Genomic DNA, 16,778 nt, shown 5'->3' with positions numbered 1-16,778 from the left:
ACATCTGAGGGGAGAGATTCCTGTGCTGAGCGCGAGGAACTCAACATGCGCTGGAAGCCAACGAAAACCTCAGATTCTTTATTAAAGAATGTCAACAAAACACTTTAATCTAAAAGGACTTGATTAGTGATGCTTTTGAACACATTAAAACGTCTTTCATTTGTTTAGACTGGAGCCCAAACTGACTCTCTTACCCGATTGGTAGAAAACTATCAGGGCACGTAGGGCCTGAAAATGGACTTAAAAACGTTTGTAGCGACACGTAAACGCAAATGTTTTGAATGCATTAGGCTGAAACGCGTACTTTAATCCTATCCAAACATTTTCCTCCACTTCTCTCTTGATCGGATGCGTCTCCAGAAACGTCTCTGCCGTTTACTGTCTGGTGGAGCAGCAGCCAGTTTTTCATTCCAAACGGTTCCAAAAGTTGCGTTTCTAACATTTAAGTCCTGAAAGAACTCCAACCTGATTGAAGGAACACAGACTCTGTGTGGATTCTCAGGAATCGTAGCTTTATTTCCACAGCCGACACATTTCTGCCATGACTTTCTCCCGATGAACCGCTCTGACAAACTGGCTTTGACACCAGTCTTTCATGATTGATGCTACAGTTACAGACCATCTGCATGTTCTCTGGATCTGTTTGCAGACGGCGTCACACCTTCCACCTTAATGTTGATGTGTGTAACATCCTAGTTGTGTGTTTCCCTTCGTTTGGGCTTTAGTAGTTGGTTGGTTTACAGCCGAAAACAAATTAAAGTAAAAGGAAAAAACGGACGTAAACTAATGGATCCTGGTTGGTTTCTGCTCTGCGATCCGTCATCTACATCAATCCAAATCAAGACCTACAAAAATATGAAAATAAACTACTTATAAAAATATAGAAGGGAAACTATTTTCTTCCTGTGTGCATAAAGTCAGAAGTCTGGACAGTTAGTCTGACATTAAGCTTTCTTTAGGAATATTTACATATTTTATGATTCTGTGTTTTAAGAAGATTTTAAACCCTTTGAAGTCACTGACCTTCTTAGTTTTGGGGAAATGTCGAAGTATTTTATCAACAAGCAAACATACAAACGACACAGTGAACAAACACGGCAGCAAATCTCTATGTACAGCATGGATTATTATAATACACTATTTACACTGTTGACCGATCCAACAGCAGTGAAGCATCTCTACGTGCTTCAGAGGGGCGACATGAAGGAAGTAGCTGTGGTTTGTGGTTGACTTTAGCCCGTTAGCTGCTCCTGTCGTAACGGCGTTGTGTTCACGCCCATCTCCCGCTGGAGGCAAAGTTCCTGCTCATGCTGTAGATGGCGGTGGAGCTTTTGTGTTTGCCCCAGGCCCCCAGTGGAACGATGACGATGGTGGCGTTGTCCTCTGAGCCGTACTGCAGCGCCTGAAACAAACAAGAGCTGAAGTTCAGTCATGCTAAAGTCCATCGTTAATGCGAAGAATCGGAGCCACAAGACCTGAGTGCTGCTAGCATTAACACATTAGCCTCAGGATTTTTTCTCAAGAATGGACAAACAGGATCTTCGGTAAGGTTTTTTATCATTTATCATTATAGTGAACCTTTTTAACAACCATTTAAAAAATATAAATCACATTTTTATCAAAGCAAAAAAAAGACAGCTTACATTTTGTCTTTCGTGTTCTTGTTTGAACCAGAAAAGCTGGATAAAGGCGTTCCTCAAGGTTCTCAACTTGGAATTTATTTTATTTTTGTTTAACGCATCTTAGCACTGCACAGATGCTAATCTCATTAAAATACTAGCCAAACCATGTATATATAAGTACATATGTGTACACTTAAATTTATGTTGGGAACGTTGTTCACCTTTCGTTATATCCCTTCAGGGGTCGTCAGTGTATCAGCTTTCACTGATTTGCACAGGTGGTTTGGGAGAGAGTTTAACACCGGATGCCCTTCCTGACACAACTCTGCAGTTTTATCTGGGCTGGGGAGCGGCACAGGGGGACCCAGACTTGGGGCCCCCTTGTGGCTACATAGTAGTACAGTAGGTCAAAGGGTCTTTCCTAAGGGCCAACTTTGAATAAGCTCATTGCGGCCCCTGGGAATTGAACCCTGATTTACCATGTGCCAGTCGTGCAATTAACTGAGCTATCCAGCTGGGGAAAAAATAATCAACATTACTCCATGTGTAAAAAAGGAACATCATTTTTGCGTGGGAGGGCTATACTATCTAACACGATGTCTGGTCAGAGGAGCTCACGGAGTAATAGGCTCCTTTCACTGCGCTGCAGGACAGAGCGCTTTAAGAACTCATTTGTCCCTACAGCTATCAGGCTGTTTAATGAACCTGCCTGATGTGAACTGATAATATTTTGTGAACTGTCTTTTTACTGTTGTTTGTGGTTGTGTGTTTTGCTACCGGACACCTGAATTTCTCCTTTGGGAGATTAATGTAGTCTGTCTGTCTGTCTCTCTCTCTCTCTGTCTCTTTCTCTCTCTCTCTATCTATCTATCTGGTTGATACTATGTTCACATTAAGGCAACCCAACATTGCCCTGGCATTTCAGGAACTTCTACAGTCTGATAGGGACCTAAATCTGGTTTAACCAGTTCCAGGGTTTCTGATATGGAAAAGTTAATTGTGTAAACAGTTGAAGAGTTACGGTAGTAAACACTAAAGCTCAGATGTTAAAGGGTTGAAGTTTAAGCCTCCATCACCTGATCAAGGTACTATAGGAAAGAAATGATCACTGCTTCCATCTAACTTCACCTCAGTGTAAATTTGTTTTATGACTCGTTGAATCTTTTTTTCTGTCTGCTCCTTTCAGAAGTCACCACAGCCAATCATTTGCCTCTAAATGCCTGAAATTAAAGCCTAAGGTTTGCCTTTGTTTTACATTGGATAACCTTCCTGACATGGATTTGGCATTTACCAAGACTTGGGACTGGCACTTGAAAGCATATTGTGTCCCCTTGTGATTCCATTTTATGACTTGCTGAATTGAGACGGGATAAAAAAAGTGTTTATTTGCCTGCTGAGCAATGACATCTGCAGCCTCTGTTGGGTCGTGGCACTGACTGATGATATCACAGATTTCTTGGTCACTCAACAGGAAGTTGATTCCATCCGTGGTCAAAGCTAAAAAGGAGTCGCTGGTATGGTGGATCTGTAAAGAGAAAGTTCAGGCTATCGGGCCTGTGTGTACTACTGGTTATCAGTTCACTGAAAATGTGATCTTACTCACGTTGAGTCTTTGTGTTTCCGGCTCTGCAATCACTCCAATGGATTTAAGGTGGAAGTCTCCAATGCTGCGTGTCATAGCAAGACGTCCATTAACATTGGCTTGGCCTACACTATTCCATGTTACGAACCCCCCAGACCTCTGGATCCTGGACAAAACAAATGCACAACCTTAAGGGTCAAGTTTTGAGGATGTACTTTGATGTCCTGAAGACGGAGAGTCCATTTACACCGGACAGTTTGCATGGAATCATGCTTCAGTACAATTTTTCCAGTTGCATCAGCGTTTAGATTACTGATCTGAACCTGAGCACAGAGGCTCCTACTGCAGTAGGGAACACTGCACACTTATTTTGTTAGCAAGTAGCAAGAAGGCATTTCTGTTTTACAGGGAAAAAGTATTTTTTTCGGTTAACATTGTGGATTAATGCTGAGTCATTCAGTTATTGTGATTCCACAAAGGATGTCGCGAAAGTGAGTCCATTGACACAGGCTTTGGTCCATCTTTGCAGTCTTGACACCATTCACTTAATCGCTCCAAAGCACAGAACTGTGTGAGCCAAACAAACTTTATTTTGGACTCAAATGTACTCATGTTTCATAAGGACTGTCGGGTGTGAATGTACCACTTTGTATAAGGAAGTCTATGCAGAAGACCCGGTGGTAAAAGTGGACTTGCCCTGCTGTTACATAACAGCAGCTGTTTAGGGAATCCCAAACCCGTCTAAATGCTGCTCTTCTCAGGTTTCCCCTACAACAGTGGTCCCCAACCACCGGGCCGTGGACCGGTACCGGGCCGCGGGACATTTGGCACGGGGCTGGGCCGCGGGAAATTTTGGCACCGGGACGAGCAGAAAGAAAAAATAATTTCCATTTTATTGTTTCCCCCCCCCGAAAAAAAACGTTTTATTTTGAAAAGTGACCGGATTCTCTTTTACATCCGTCACACTTAACGCACTTCAAAGAAGCGACACCAAACATCACGTGATACACCCCGCTAGAATTAAACCCAAACAACCAAAATGAGCAAAATACAAACTTCTTTAGAAAGTTGCTTTGACAAGAGGAAACAGTCCAATGAAGGGACAGAAGAGGAACCTGCACCCGCTAAAAAAGGGAAATCTGCCTTTAATAGGCAGCGTTAAACGTGCCTTTAGTTGCACCTCAACCCCTCCCCCCCCACCGGTCCGCGGTAAACGTGTCTTGCGTTGTACCGGTCCGCGGAGACAAAAAGGTTGGGGACCACTGCCCTACAGGATCAGAACCAAGAATGCAGGAGGGTCCTTGAGCAAGAGTAACCACTATTCCTAAACAGTATTTAGTCTATTTATACCCTATGCAGTTCACAAACAGAGACGCTGTGTTTACCCCTGCACTGGGCAAGGCGCAAAGCTGCATTCACACTGCAGCCACTTTCGATAAAAAGTCTACGAAAACGCACATCAACCTGAATTTCAGGCTTCTGCGTTCAGCCCCCTCGCGTTCATGTGTCACTGTGCAAGTTTTTCAGCCCAGTCTATACTCCAAAGGCCGTAATAAACGGACGTTCATTGATCGCGCACTGGAAGTTTAACCGCTAGAGTTTGACACAAAATCACGCCAACTTTAAACTGTGATCAATCAAGGACTCGGATTTGGTAGAGACGTGTGGATAGCGTCCTTTTCAAAATACGGAAGTGTCAAACGCTGTAAATATCACGGAGGTTAAATTAATATTTGCCTTTTTCTGTCCACCCTGAATTCTATGACACCAAGTCTTTCATATATAAGGAAAAAAGCTGTGAAAGCAAAAGCCTGGAGCGAGATTTGAGTGGTTTGCACCACTTTGACTCTGTGCACCAAGCCTCTACCATGGGTAGGTGGAGGACAGGCGCAACTAAACAGTATAAATACAAAAAAAGGAAGAATCCCCTCCCTGCCACCCCCTGCTTGTCCAGTGCTGGTTCGCTGTGTGAACACAACCAGCTGAATGCGCATTGATGAAAACACGTATAGCGTGTTCTTAATCGCGCCACATGCAGCAAAACACTGGAAGCTGTGGTAACGTTACAGGAATACTTTAAGAAACTGAGTATTAGAAAGTAATCTTGGTGATATGATTGTTTACTTTAAAAGTCAAAAGTGGCCCTTGAGGTTTGGAGTCCAACACCTCTGTCCCGTGTGATCCATAAACTGTCCGTTTTACCCAAACACCTTTTTTTAACAGTACTGGGGATTCTTATATTTTCGGGTGCGGCGTCACAGTTCTAGTACCGTTGTCTCTCATCTTTGCGGTCGGGTGTGTGGTCTTTCGTGAGCTTTTTGGCTCGTCCCTTCCTGCAAAGCACAGCCCGACTGTCACCAACACTGCCCACCACCAGCTCATGGCTGTCACGTAGCATAGCAACTGTTGCTGTGGTTCCGGCGGTCAAGAAAGAAGCTGAGGATAATGGGAAGCATTGTTAATTTTTTGTCTTTATAATAATACTGTGTTACAGTACTGCTAGAGTATCTGGTTGGTTTGAACTGAAAAAGGAGGGCTTGCTTTCTGTCTTACCATCATTGAAGAGGCAGAGGTGGGTGTGAAGAGCCTTATCAACATCTAAGAAGGCTTTCTTTAAGACTTTTTCCAGGTCATCGTCCTCTTCCAAAGCATTTCTGTGGTAAAACAGTCAGCGGTTTGTGAAGGAAGCCACTACAGAAAACATTTTCCAGTGGAACCCAAACCATGTCTGACCTGATGAATTTCTCCATGTAAGTCTGGCAGTAGTCTGCCACGTATGAGCCACCATGACCGTCAAACACAGCAAAGTAAAGCAGGCTGTCATGGAAACGGGCGATGCGGAGTCTGTCCTCGTTCTGCTTCCTGAGGCCAACAACAGACGTGCTGCCGACCCGAGACAGACTGACCTGCAGAAGGAGGACAGCTGATTCACATTACCCACATTCCTCTCTTATAGATTTCTCTTATATAGGGTGTTTTCAGACTGTACACATTTAGGTCCCTTAAAGTGAACCAAAACAAATTTTCAGTCTAAATTCACCACAGTGGACCCAGAACCGCTCTCGGACCTATCTTTCAAGGAGGTCTTGGTTTGTTTCCAATCGTATTACCATAGTAGCAAGTAAAAGGTGTTGAACCTGGTGTTGATACAGACCTTCAAAATTGGTCTGCGAAATATAAAGTTTGATTAACAGAACTAGTATTGCAAAAGGACTTCCACAGTGCCCGCCTCTAGTTGATTTCCCCCGCCCTCATAATTCTTGAAGAATGAGTGAATAGATCTTTAGTCATGAGGTTTTGTTTACAAGCTTCGGTTCGGAACAGAAAAGTCCACTTGATAGCAGTCTGAACCTAGACCAAACGCAAGGTTCAGGACTTGATTCGGGCCAAAGTCAGCGGACTCGATCCAGAACAATGGACTTTTCCAGTCTGAATACTCTCTTAATGTCATCCACCCCTTCAACCCTTTGTACCACACCTGTGGAATAGGTCTTCCATATTTGATACTGGAGGGCAGCAGAATTGGTTCTTCTATGCGATCGTCCCAAATTCCAAAGGAGTCCCATGTCAGCGGTCGCCCACTGTTGTCTGGATCAAATCGGGTGGATCCACTGGCCTGACGCACCCCCATGATCCCCAACATGGCTCTGCCCATCTGTAGGAACACCACAGGAACCAGTTCATGGCTTCATATCAATGTGGAACAGCAAAGAATTCAGGATTATTTTCCAAACTGTTAGTCAGCAAATGAAAAGATTTGGAGTTGTTACCTGCCCAGATGGTGTGGAGGTTTCGGGGGAGGAGCGAGCGGAGAGGGCGCCGTGTCTGGAGACAGAGACCCGACCGCAGCGCAGAAGGTTCATCAACACTGCAGGTGACATGACTGTGTCTTTAGCAGCTGTGGAGACTTCCCAAGAATAGGAACCACCTGGACAGACGGTCTACTTCCTGAAACACAAAAAACAAAACCATGCCATTTTCGTTGCACAGCTAATGTTAGGTTGTAAGTACGAGGGGCTGCAAGCTAGCTAGCTAGCTGAGAGCTCTCAGGTTGGGGGGGGAAGAATTGCTCTGTGCCAAAAGTCCCGCCCACAATTTAGGGGTGAATTTCTGCTAAACTGCTGCCGCTCTGCAGTAATTATGTCATAGAAAATGAGAGGTTTTTAAATTTTGGCTAAAAACGGCACAAGGATAATTAAAAGACCACTGGGAACACTTTAACAGTGGATCAAAAGATGATCAGAGAGGAAAAATAAAGTACATATTAACACATGTTTACACTGTAAATTTGATGGGCTCCAGTGTCCCTAAGTTCAAAGGCGGTTTTTTTCTGCTTCATCTCAGAAATGTCTTAAGATTTTCAGTTTTTATGTCAAATTCTTCAATATTTTGACTTCAAGCTCCGTTGAGCCTGAAGTTTGAGTTCTGTATCCATTAAAAGACTCTGGTAAGCGGCACAGATTAGGTTTCTTTAAATGTCCTTTCCTTTCTCACTGACGGAGCTCCACAATTAGACCTGCAACTCTGCATTCTGTGCCTCTCACTTTCCACACCATTACAAGTCGGTCATGAGACCCAGATGAAAATACACAGAGTGACCAGAGACAACAAACAGACCAAGTCAGAACCCCAATGAGCGTCTATTTAACAACAAAGCTAAACTTACCGGAAACCTGCAAAAATATCCCAAAAGGGTGTTTATCTGTCGCTCCTCATCAATCCCCATTTGGTGACAAAAAGTCCTGTTTTTCATTAGACGGTCCCATTTTCAGACTGAGAGTCAGTCTGAGGCTTTAACTCCAACTCTGACCTCTAACTGGCATTTCAGGACAAGAAACTCACGTGACCAGTTGTTGACAAAATACTGTCGTAGACACACTTCAATCCATAGATTCTTTCCTCGTAAATAACAATAATTCAGACTAAAAGGTTAACAGAGAGAAAACAGCAACACTTTAGGAAGGATGTGTGTTTTAATGGTTGTAGGTATGGAAGCAGCTGTAGGAAGGACAGAGAAATGTCCTGATCTTAAAGCTCAATTATTTTTCCACTGTAAGATGTCTAATAATATATGATTGGTCTACTGCAGCATAAAAACACAAGGCTACAGCCACTGCAAGGATACATTTAAGAGAAAGTTAAAAGCCCATTTCAACAAAAGCTTTTACAAAAACTCACTTTGGTTTTTAAATACGTTCAGTTTCCTCGGCTACAGGTGTCCTGACGGGCTCCACCAGCTGCCTCCAGGCGTCACGGGCCCTGTGGAAGCTGAGAGTGCCGAAGGGGGGAGTTAACTGAGGAAGCAGCCAATCAGAGGACAGAGCCTGACGTCAAATCACAGCTGTTTGTCAACGGATAAAACGGGTCCAACAGAGGAGGATGCTCTACCAAAAACTACTACTATACTAAAGGGTAAAAAAATAGTTTAATACGTTTAGTAAATTAAATAATAAAAATAGGTTCTACTCAAATAGTGAGAAAGTTCTTAAGAATAAAATGAAGATATTTTAGAGGAAGCATCTTGTAAACGTAGCTTCTTACCTGCGTCCACATGAAGGGTACAGGTGCTGTTGGTGTTTGGTTGTCTGGGATCATTGAGGGGTCGTGCAGACGAGATACTGTTCTTATGCTTCGTACGCACCAGGTATGAGATGCACGTTGAAGAATGTGTGTTTAACACATTTTTAGCATTCAGTGTTCACACTGGACTGTTGCTATCCAGTACCAGCGCACAAACTCAAAATTGGAAGAGACTTGGTGTGAAACGTCATGTCGGTGGAAATCACTCCAGGCTTTTCCTTTCACAGCTCCATTCAGATATATGAAAGTTCCGATGACATAGAATACCGGCTGGACATAAACTGCAGTTGTTCATTTCTCTTTCATGTTCAGTTTACAAACCTTTGGGAATTCCGTCAATCAAAAAGGTCGCTGCCCATATGTCACTACCAAATCCGAGTCCCTGATTGGTCAAGTGCTGTAACTTTCAAAACTCGTTCAATGGCTGCGTGTGTTGTATATAGAGTCTGAAACAAGACTTAGAACTTAGCACAAACAATAGAAACGAAGAAAAGTTTGTAAATAATATGTTTTCTAAGCATTTATGAACTCCTGGGGTGAACTGGCAGACGGGTCTCTAAAGTCGTTCTCTTCGCCACCAACATCTGGATAACCGTTTCATAGAGAATTTTGTTTTTTAGCATTAAATTTCTTCCTATTCTTGTCCCTGTTCTCTACTTTGTTTTACTCCTGGGGGAGCAGCGGTAGGGGGGGGGCTGTTTTGTGCTGCGTGCAGGTTGGTCTGAATAAAACATGGCAGATGTCATTAACATGAACACGACTTTAATGCTGATGAATAATTGAAATCCGGCTCCGTCAACAGAAGACAGCTGGAAAAAAGAAAAGGAGAGAAAGAAGAGAGACGTGTCCACGTGAGAGAGAAAAAGAAAGAAAGGAGTTCAAAACAAAAGGGAGGAAGATGAGGAAGAAGAAAAGCACAGAATCAAGAGGAAAACCAGAGAAAAAGAATCAGAACTCAGGAGATTTTAAAACTCCAAAAGAAAGCACTGAAATGTCAGAAAGAAAGAAAGAAAAGACTGAAAAATGGAGTGAGAAAAAAACAAGAAGAGCAGCCTAAAGGGAAGAGGTGAAAACTGGACAGGAAAGCACACAATCGTTGGCTCCAGACTTTCAGAGGAAACAGGCTAGATGAAATATTTACCAGCTTCTGCTCCACATCAGCAGCTTCAGAATGAAGCTAACTGCTGCTGCTGCACCAAACACTGAAACACCTTTAAACATCTCCAGAAAACAGACAGAAAAAGAATCTGAATCTGTTCGGCTGTTCAACAAGCTCTGATGTCCCGACATGAAACCGTCGGATTCAAAAATCAGCTCAGAATCATGAAGCATTTCTCTGTTTTTGACTTTTTTTCCCAGTCAAACATGAATCCGTGACTCATTGAAGACTTTTCTCAGCTTTTTGCCTCTCATCGTTGTTTTTGTGTAATTGTCAATTCACTGCTCTGAACATTATTCAAACACAAACGGCTCGTGTTTATGTCAACTATCCATCTGGAAATATGTGAAACTTTGAACGTTAGCATTTTGACGGAACATGTCTTAACCTTTTAACAGCGGAGTCGTCACCGGCGACAGCAAAATAAAACACTTTCAATTACCGTAACTGTTTGACTGTTTACGCATTTAACAAATTTACCGGATGCTGGCGCAGCTTTACGCCATAAAACAATTGCGTAAACGATTAAAGAGTTACGATAATCCAAAGAACGTCAAAGGGTTATTGAGCTCAGCCCCTTAAAGTCTATCCGGCGTCTTGGATTTTAACGCTATTTGGACACATGCTTACTTTTTTTAAAAACATTTTTTCCGCAAATATGATGTCATCCATTTGCAGGAGTGACACCCTAATAAATAAGAATATTTTACAAAGACTAATTGTGAATCCATTTGTGTTCTGATGATGAAAACTTGGAGAATTGATGCTAAAATTAATTTGCATTAATTTAAGCATCAAGGTACAACAGACTTCTGGAACATTTCCTTGGCACTGGATTTTCAAATTGTAGATTCAGACACATACGAAATGGCGAATGGCGCATAAGGTGCACTAACCAGGGAATTTGGACACAACAGAGAGAGATCCTGGTTTGATTCCATTTCTGATCAACTTAGAATTGGTCATGTGACTGATACAGAAACCTGCTTGAAAGCAGATTTTTCAAAAAGTACGGAAGATGAGACAGCGGAAAGAGGAGAAAATGTTGGTCCTTGTAGTCAGATCAGTGGTTGGTGGCTCCTCCTGGGTCCCTCATGGCTGTGAGGGATCTAGACTGGTTTAGTTTGGTCCATCATGGCTGTGAGGGAGCTGGACTGGTTTAGTTTGGTTCATCATGGCTGTGAGGGATCTAGACTGGTTTAGTTTGGTCCATCATGGCTGTGAGGGATCTGGACTGGTTTAGTTTGATCCATCATGGCTGTGAGGGAGCTGGACTGGTTTAGTTTGGTCCATCATGGCTGTGAGGGAGCTGGACTGGTTTAGTTTGGTTCATCATGGCTGTGAGGGATCTGGACTGGTTTAGTTTGGTCCATCATGGCTGTGAGGGAGCTGGACTGGTTTAGTTTGGTCCATCATGGCTGTGAAGGATCTGGACTGGTTTAGTTTGGTCCATCATGGCTGTGAAGGATCTGGACTGGTTTAGTTTGGTCCATCATGGCTGTGAGGGATCTGGACTGGTTTAGTTTGGAGGACCTTAGCGGATGCAGACGTTTCACTAAATGCAGAAATGTTTTGTGTTGCGGTCATTCAAGCTTGTTTGGTAATCCTCATTTGCATGCAGAGTACAGACGGCCTGCTCTGCATGGTGACGTCATGGCGGTGAAATCAGTCCGATGCTGCCGGTGCCCCCCCACAGCACACCAGAGCCCCCCCTCGTACTTTTTTCCGTTTCTTGCTGAGCAGGTTTCCTTCACAGCAGATGGATTTCCTCAGAGTCCTAATGTGCTGCTCCTGGTCCCGTATCTTTGACTCTAGGTGGGACTGGATGGCGGTTCCCAGAGACTCCAGGTCCACTGAGGCGCCGTACACCTCCCACGTCATCCCCCGCTCGTCCCACACCACCTTCTGCGGCTTCTCTACTTTTTCTCCCGCCTCCTCCTTCTCCTCATCTTCCTTTTCGTCCTCCCCAACTCTTTCAGCGCTGACGTCTTTGTCCCGGTTCTGTCCGAGCGGCGCCATGGGGCAGGGCTCTTCCTGGAGGCTGTAGGTGCGCAGACACGCCGGCCGGGAATGACATTCATCAGGTATGACAGAGGGAAGCAGACTTTGGCCGCGCAGCTCGATGTCGATCTTACAGACGTGCTTGATGGCCGACCGGTCGGCCGGGATGCCGCCAAACATTGAGTCTGGACTTGTGGAGGTGGAGCGTTCACCCGTCTCCACTCCCACCTGGATGCCCACCTCTTTCTGATCCCTGACCTGAGAACCTCCCCTCCCATGGGGGTCAGTCATGGTCCAGGTCTCCTTCACCTTCTTAGAGGTTGGGATACAAACGTGAGTAGGACCAGAAGCTGACGAAAACTTCCTGCCTTCTCCCTTCTTCCTTTCTTTCTCACCTCCTGCACTCTTGGTTCCTGACAGTGAGATGTTGCCTCCAGAGATTACGACTCCTTCAGTCCCCAGACCATCAACTTCACTCTGAGTGGTGAAGGACGTTGTCCTTGTGACTCCTGAACAACTCTCTGCCTCAGGACACAATAATGGACCTCCTGAAGCTTTGACTTTGCTTTGTGATGTTTTCAAACGTTCCTTTCCAATAAATGTTTTGAGGATAGTGAGACCCTGAGTTGTACCTGGGGACTTGCTGGAGTTTGTTCTGAGAGAATCGCCCGTCATGGACTCAAATTTGGAGTCATCCTTGACTTTTAAAGAAATCCTCGTGTTTTTTGGACTGGAGGTGGCCAAAGGCACCAAGAGACCTGCAACAGAAATCCAACGTGAGAACCCAACAATATGACCATGATTTGTGAGATCAGACCATTATCTAAACTCCCATGTTTTGTTCTCCAAGTCTCAGAGTGGTCTCAACTGATGTTGTGAACAAACCCAGAAGAAATTACCTGGATCAAAGCAGGTGTTCTTCTTGTCCTCCTTCTGTGGTCCTGGTGAACTCACACCAGAACCTCTTTCAGGGTTCGATCCAGGATTTATACTTGCTGACACCAGCCAAGAAGAAAGCATCTCTGAAGAGGAGACTTCTTCCAGAGGTGACTCAGCAGTAGCTTGCACTAGTGCAGACATGAAGGTTTCTTGTTCAGCCTTGAGACTTGAACTGGGCTTAGCAGAAGCACAGATGCACTTCAGGCCACTTCTTAGAGGGGTGGATGGGGAAACAGAGCCACAAAGGTCTAGGACACAGTGAGGGCCCTTCAGAGGGGGTTTAACACTTGTCTTGAAAGTCAAACCAGCTTCTAAGTCTGGAAGAGATTCTGGATCCTGAACAACTCTTGATCTCACATCAGTTTTCATTTCCTTGGATGTTTTGTGGCCAGCGTTGATTCTGGGACTGGTTCTAGACCTGGGTTTGGAGTCCAAACTACTTTTGGAGTCCAGAGTATCTCTTGATCCCATCAGAGATTTAGAACTGTGGTCGGATATCGACTCCCTACAGTCTTTGGAGACCTCTGTACCTTTGAAGTTTAAAAACTTGACATTAGTTTTGAGTCCAGAAGAGGAATTTGATTCTTTATCATTGGGTCGTGACTTCTTACCAACTGAGATGTTGGTGGTTGTTTTGTGCGTCCATGGATGGGGACTAAGAGAAGATACCTGGGGTGTTTTGGTGCAGAGAAGTGCTGATTCTACTCTCTGAGTCTGCGGATTTTGACCAATAAAAGATATTTCTGAGCTTGTTTTTGGATTTGTTATGTTAGTGATTGTATCTATGTCTGTCTTTTTGGTTCCAATTGGCCCTAAGATGTTCCTTGAGGCCAATTTTGGGCTGATCCTGTTAGCCTCTCCTGCTTTGATGTGTCTTTTTGGACTTATGGGAACACACAGAGTTTGTGTTGGAGTCTTCATGTTGACATCTCTTCCTTCCTGTTCTTTTGCGTTTGATTGCATTTCCAGGTCAAATGTCAGTCCAGTTGTCAGTATGATGTTCAGTTTCGCTGATGTCACGTTGGATGTTGGGGAATTGGGTCTGGCGGTTGGATCATTTGTTGTCTGTTCCACTGGGTGGGATCGTTGACTCAGTGCCGTGTTGCTGTCCACATGTGCCACAGGACTGAGGGTTTTGACGGGCTTCACACATGGAGGTTTGAACAGGTTCCCTTCTGTGTTCACCTTCACCTCGGGTGCTGGTGATAACGTTGGAATTCTGCTTTTCTGTCTTTCATCTAGTGAAAGCACAGTTCTGGATTCTACTGCAGCGGTTCCTCTTACCACTCGTTTACCACCTTCTTTGTTGCTTTCATCCCTTCTCTTGCTGGACTGGAGCTTGGAAAAGTCCCGAGGATTGCTTGGAGACGTCAGAGTCAGGTTAAGGTTGAAATTTGGCTCCGCCCCCCAGGAGGCATCAGGGTTTGGAACGGTGGAAAATCCCTCCTCCTCTGGCAATGAGCCCTCAATGTGGACTGCATGCTTTCTTCGTTTCAAAATGCCTGAGGCAGATGCCATGGTGATAAGATCCCCCTGTTTAGCAAAAATAAGAAATCATTTAGTTTGTAAGTTCATTCTAATGCCACGTCCACAACGGAGACAATGTAAACTAACTGACGGCTGTAATACCGATTCCGCGACGCACATGCACCAGTGGAAATTCGGGATTAGGAAGGTGCCCAAGCCCGACGCTCAAAACCACCGCAGTACCGCTGAACGCATCGACTCAACTGTGAAACTAGACGACCCTGACAAGCAAAATGCACCTGATGTGAGCGCAGCTTAAAACTCTCAATGTTACGTTTTTACCAACCCTGTTTGGCTTTAGAGTCAATGTAACCTTTTAAAAATGAAAATAATTTCAACTGTAACTTTATTACAGAGAATTGCTTTCTTTGTGCTGAAACGGGAATCTAAGTTTTGCTCAATTGAAAATTCACAATTAATCAGACAGTAAAACATTTCATCTTAGTAGATACCTGCTGGTTTGATCAGAACAGAACCAAACTGGAGCACCCAGGTTCCGGTCTCACCCACAGGGGGCGACCTTTTGTCATTTTAGAGCTTCCCTGTCATGCAGAACAGAAGAACCATCAAAAAAACAAATGCTTTTCATCTTCAGCGTTAGACGGCAACAGATTAGAGATAAACTTATTGTCACAAACTGTCAGTTTTTGCTTTATTTGTAGGAAAAAAAAAATTCTGATAAAAATTCAGGAAACAAGGAAAGAAAATGAAAAAATTCCAATTTTTTCAACTATATATCTTAGGACAAGTGTTTATCCTGACCTTCATTTTAGGTACAAATGACTTAAGGTCACTCAGATGGATCTGCTTCTAAACTCCTATTGGATAAACACGCAGGAGAGTCGGTCCATCCCAGCAGAAACATCAAGTCTTCTGGGATCTTCTCTGTTTGTCGTCTTCATCTGACATTTCCAGGTCATTTGTGCTCAGATGAGCTAAATTTAGCATCAAAGCTGCACTTTCTGCAAATGTTTTCATGCCTTCATCTGATCTATTCTCAGGATCACCGACGGCAGCGCCGTTACCTTTCAGCGGCGCCCAGGTCCCGACTCCTCAGCTGCTCCATCCTCCGTTCATCCTCACGAACACTCAGGCTGATGAATTCATGAAAGAATAAAGAGGGACCCACGCTCCTCACTTCTCTCTGGCAGACGCCTTCTTAAGCTCCTCCCCCATAAACCACGTTCACCTCGTAGTTTCCGCCCTCCTTCTCTTTGTTTCCTCTCTTTTCTGTCTTTTTGGAGCTTGTGATGGACACCAAACCTTCACATGAACAGAGTTGTGTGCAGGAAGATACAAGGATCTGCTGAGGGTTAAAAACGGATCAGACCTGCAGCTGAAGACTGTCAGCAGGGCTCTTAGCTGACATTTGCAGGTGAAGCTCCAGGGGCCTCCTGACTCTTTTGGCCCCGGGGCCACACTCGTTTCAGCAGGAGAACTCTAAAGTTCAGTGCGTTGACACTAATAACTAAAGCTAAGCGCTGCTGTAAAAGACATCAGATGCATTTTAAGGGTCAGAACTAAAACTGGAATGAACCTTTTTGAGAATTTGGGTTAAAAAAACGAGTCAATAACAAAAAAAGCCAGCTTGGAGACTGGTCAGAAATTGTTGGGATTTAAACCATCAAAATGTTCTTCTTGAGAGTGGATCTCTGTATGGAGGACTTCAGGCTGCAGAGAGCAGGACCCCAGCCTCACAGAAAGCACAAATAGACTTAAAACACAGGAGGAGGTTTGGTTTTGCTGTTTCCACTTCCTAAAGGACTCAGGTCCTGGAGTCTAGTTTGCTCTCAATCATCTCTGAGTTAAATGACAGGGACCTGGCAGCAGACAAGATGGCGCCTGAAGCCATCGGCCAGAAGCAGAAATTATACAATTTACCCTAATCCTAACCCAAAAGAGTTCAGAATTAAGGTACAAACTTGTATTGAAAGCTTAAAACAGGAAAAACCGTAACTTAAGGTCAACAGTTAAAATAGTTAATTTGATCAATATGTGGGGACTTTGATGACTGCAACCAGGTCCTCTCGTGTTAAACTTCTAAATTCTATTGTGATCTTGCTCTTCTGCCTTAACCTGCTTCTATTTAGACCTTCGTTTTTTGTGGCTAATCCTGGAACTGATCCACGATCTGAGCCACAGTCTGATCTACAGTCAGATCCATTGAATGGTTCGATGTATGGTTTTATCCATGGTCCGATCCAATCTCCACCTTTAACAGATGGGTGTCTGGCTCCTCTTGTGGATGTAAAGTGACGGACTGCGAGGTTTGGTCAGAGGAGCTTTAATAAACTGTTCTAAAACAAATTCGTCAATTTTGTAAAACACAAATGAAACGTTCTGCTCTGCTCAGGTAAAAAAAAAAAAA

The 16,778-nt window shown here is 44.1% G+C and overlaps 2 protein-coding genes and 1 long non-coding RNA gene across 3 annotated transcripts in view; 1 reads left to right on the top strand and 2 right to left on the bottom strand.

Annotated features, from left to right (window-relative positions):
* The window catches only part of LOC110017040, an 18,453-nt gene extending 1,675 nt beyond the window's left edge, over positions 1-16,778 (top strand). The window contains exon 2 of the long non-coding RNA XR_002292341.1: positions 15,184-16,778. This is a non-coding gene — a long non-coding RNA (uncharacterized LOC110017040). The remainder of the gene's footprint in view (positions 1-15,183) is intronic.
* Positions 492-8,489, bottom strand: LOC101167241 (protein phosphatase 1K, mitochondrial). Its single transcript, XM_004079602.4, has 9 exons — positions 8,383-8,489; positions 6,975-7,152; positions 6,683-6,859; positions 5,938-6,110; positions 5,758-5,858; positions 5,475-5,640; positions 3,226-3,370; positions 3,013-3,147; positions 492-1,402 (listed from the first exon to the last, which is right to left on the bottom strand). The coding sequence occupies exons 2-9, from the start codon at positions 7,083-7,085 to the stop codon at positions 1,271-1,273; spliced, it is 1,140 nt and encodes a 379-aa protein (XP_004079650.1). The 5' UTR covers positions 7,086-7,152; positions 8,383-8,489; the 3' UTR covers positions 492-1,270.
* LOC105356327 lies at positions 9,530-15,518 on the bottom strand. The gene is made up of 4 exons (XM_023966081.1): positions 15,436-15,518; positions 14,863-14,952; positions 12,844-14,416; positions 9,530-12,702 (listed from the first exon to the last, which is right to left on the bottom strand). The coding sequence occupies exons 3-4, from the start codon at positions 14,399-14,401 to the stop codon at positions 11,609-11,611; spliced, it is 2,652 nt and encodes an 883-aa protein (XP_023821849.1). The 5' UTR covers positions 14,402-14,416; positions 14,863-14,952; positions 15,436-15,518; the 3' UTR covers positions 9,530-11,608.

Source organism: Oryzias latipes, chromosome 18 (genome assembly GCF_002234675.1).
Source record: "Oryzias latipes chromosome 18, ASM223467v1".
Lineage (NCBI taxonomy): Eukaryota > Metazoa > Chordata > Actinopteri > Beloniformes > Adrianichthyidae > Oryzias > Oryzias latipes.
Note: the sequence above shows the minus strand (reverse complement) of the source record. Positions and strands in the feature narration are given on the sequence as shown.